The sequence below is a fragment of the Punctularia strigosozonata genome, assembly GCF_000264995.1.
Source record: "Punctularia strigosozonata HHB-11173 SS5 unplaced genomic scaffold PUNSTscaffold_142, whole genome shotgun sequence".
NCBI classification, from domain to species: Eukaryota; Fungi; Basidiomycota; class Agaricomycetes; order Corticiales; family Punctulariaceae; genus Punctularia; species Punctularia strigosozonata.
Window position 1 is genome coordinate 1 of NW_006767574.1, and position 2,453 is coordinate 2,453.

Here is a 2,453-nt window from a genome sequence, read left to right on the forward strand (position 1 = left end):
TCGTCTAGGCTGTGTCGTGTGACTTAGGCGTGAGAGTTAAGACTCTAGGCGCACTAGGTCGAGTGTCGTTCTTGTGTAGGTAGCGGTGTCTTAGTCTTAAGTCTAAAAGGCCGTAACCGAGCCGTCAATCGTTATGGCGCTAAGGGCGTGTATAACAAATGGACGAGCTGAAGTCCATCGACTTCAGCTAGCGTCTTATATACTACTATACAAGTACTGTACTAGAACCTTCCAGTACCTACCACAACGTTCTATACTATTCTACAATGTTCCTTATGAGTCACAGTCGAGTCATAACCTGAGTCACTACAAGTCCTAGAACCTTTAGGCGCGTTCCAGCGCCTTCTACAAGGTTCTACTCTATTCTGCGTGTCATTACTAAGCGTTCATGACACTATCCCCTCTCTAGGGCGCCATCTTCCTAGATGCGCGCGAATCCGTCAAGCGCGCCCATACTGATCGACATAGTTGAGCATTTCTGCCCACTCGATCCTCCATCTCTCTATGTTCTGGCCACTCTTGCCATGCATCTTCCTCAGCTCATTAGCTATCGTGCCCTTGACACGATTCCGGACGTACTCGTCGCTGTCGACGTGTGCGCCTACGATCGGGTGCCTCTTCCTCATGCACGTGCCGAGGTCATGGTACCTATCGCAGAGCCAGCACCTCTTTACCATCGACGCGTTCCCTTCTGCCGCCTTGTCTGCCCTCCTTATCCAGTACTGGTCGCTCGCGACGCGGAGCACCCTCTTCTCCCACAGCTCCTTCTTGTCAGGGTTCTTCATCTCCTGCAACTCCCTCAGTCGCGTGGCGTTGTAGTCGATGACGTTCCCCTCGTGGTCGGTGGCGATAAGGTCCCAGTACTTGTCGGCTTCGGGGTCGTTGGGCCTGACCCCTTCCCAGGGCGCATGGATATACGCCGGGAACTTTTCATCCCAGTTGACGCTGGGGTACGGTTCGGGCTTGGGCCAGTTGTCGGCGTCGAGCTTCTTCACCGCGTCGTCGGTGTAGGTCACGTAGGTGACACCGGCGACCTTCTGCGTTGTCGCGCCGTACTTCTTCGCCTCTTCTTCGTCGCGGAATGGCGACCAACCGAGCGGTGCTGCATACGTCTCGGTCATTCGTCCCTCTTCTGCTTTTTCTATCGACTCACTGCACGTGTCCCATGGCATCGGTTCATTGGCGGATGCGGGCCATCCGGACTCGGATGCGGGGAACGGCTTGTCGTCGTGCCCGTCGTTCGCTCTCGTTGAGCTGACCTCGTCGTGGTCCTTTCGTCGTGTAAGTTTCCCTTTTCGCTGCAAAGTTCTGCCTCTGCTTACTTTGCGACGGGGCACCTGCTTCCCTTTCTTCTTCTTCTGCGCTATGGTCCATCCGTCACCTTCGTCAGTGTCGGATGTCAGCGTTGGTGTCGTCGCTGGGGTGTTGTAAACAGTCTCACCCTCTTCCTCGGTCTTGACCTCGGTCTTGTCCTTGTCGGTGACCTCGACGATCCGATCGATTTGCATCGTCCTCATTTCGTCGATGTCGTTCTGTATCTGCTTCTTCGCCTGGTCCCAGGCTGTTCCTCGCCAGTCGACCATAATGTCGAGGGCGGCTTGTCCGTGTGCGATCGCGTCGTCAAGTCGGCCCTCCTGCTTCGCTATGGTGTAGCGGTTCAAGAGGGTGGTGATAGAGTCTCTGTATATTGCCCAGACCGTATCAATTAGTTTTTGCGCTTCATCGGTACGGACAGAGAACTCTCGGAGTACTGACACGGTCGTGTTGCCAGTCTCGTTCGTGGTTGGGGTGGTTGCCGGCATCTTGGATGTCGAGTGAGTGGTGAGTGAGGAGTAAAAGTGTGGTGTGTGCTTGGGGTGTGGGGGTCAGAACGCTCTAGTCGTTGAAAATTTCGAGTTCTTCTGCCCCCCTTTTATGCTCCTCAGACATCCTTGTCTGACTCATTCGTTATCTTCTTGTCATGCCTGACAGTCATCGGCCCGTTCGTTTCTCCGAGTCATGTCGCTATTTTCGTCGTCGTTTCTCGGCTTGACAGTACAGTGCCATAAGCCGGAGTGCTTCTTGAGGCGGTCCAACTGCGCTTTTGTTGTTGCTGTGAAATTCCTTGACCAGTTCCATAGCATGTCCCATGCGCGATAAGGGTATCCATTCATTCTCTGAGTCAGGATAGCCCTTCCATTTCACGCAGTACGCATAGCCTCTTCCTTGGCGTCTTGATTTGGTGATCGTTTCTATCTCATATTCTTCTTGTCCGTCTATGAGATCCGGTGGCGGTTTCTGGTGTGACTCGCCATATTCTTTCGTCCGCGTGTACGGTGTTAGAAGCGATGCATGAAACACAGGATGTATCTTCCATGTCCTGGGTAGTTTCAGCTTGAATGCACCGGTTCCTTCTTCGTCTTCTATCTTGAACGGCCCGAATCGCTTTGGTCCAGCTTGGCTGTTGGGTAGTT

General features: G+C 53.6%; 2 protein-coding genes across 2 annotated transcripts; both read right to left on the reverse strand.

Annotated features, from left to right (window-relative positions):
* Positions 1-440: 440 nt before the first annotated feature.
* PUNSTDRAFT_139701 (uncharacterized protein) lies at positions 441-1,802 on the reverse strand (the record flags this gene model as incomplete). The annotated part of the gene is made up of 4 exons (XM_007389432.1): positions 441-1,102; positions 1,154-1,271; positions 1,323-1,381; positions 1,442-1,802. 4 exons carry the CDS (start codon positions 1,800-1,802, stop codon positions 441-443), a joined length of 1,200 nt encoding a protein of 399 aa, XP_007389494.1.
* A 265-nt stretch (positions 1,803-2,067) lies between these two features.
* PUNSTDRAFT_20539 (uncharacterized protein) lies at positions 2,068-2,427 on the reverse strand (the record flags this gene model as incomplete). The annotated part of the gene is made up of 1 exon (XM_007389433.1): positions 2,068-2,427. A coding segment is annotated over one exon (360 nt), but the record flags the coding sequence as incomplete, so codon positions are not given.
* Between the last annotated feature and the right edge of the window lie 26 nt (positions 2,428-2,453).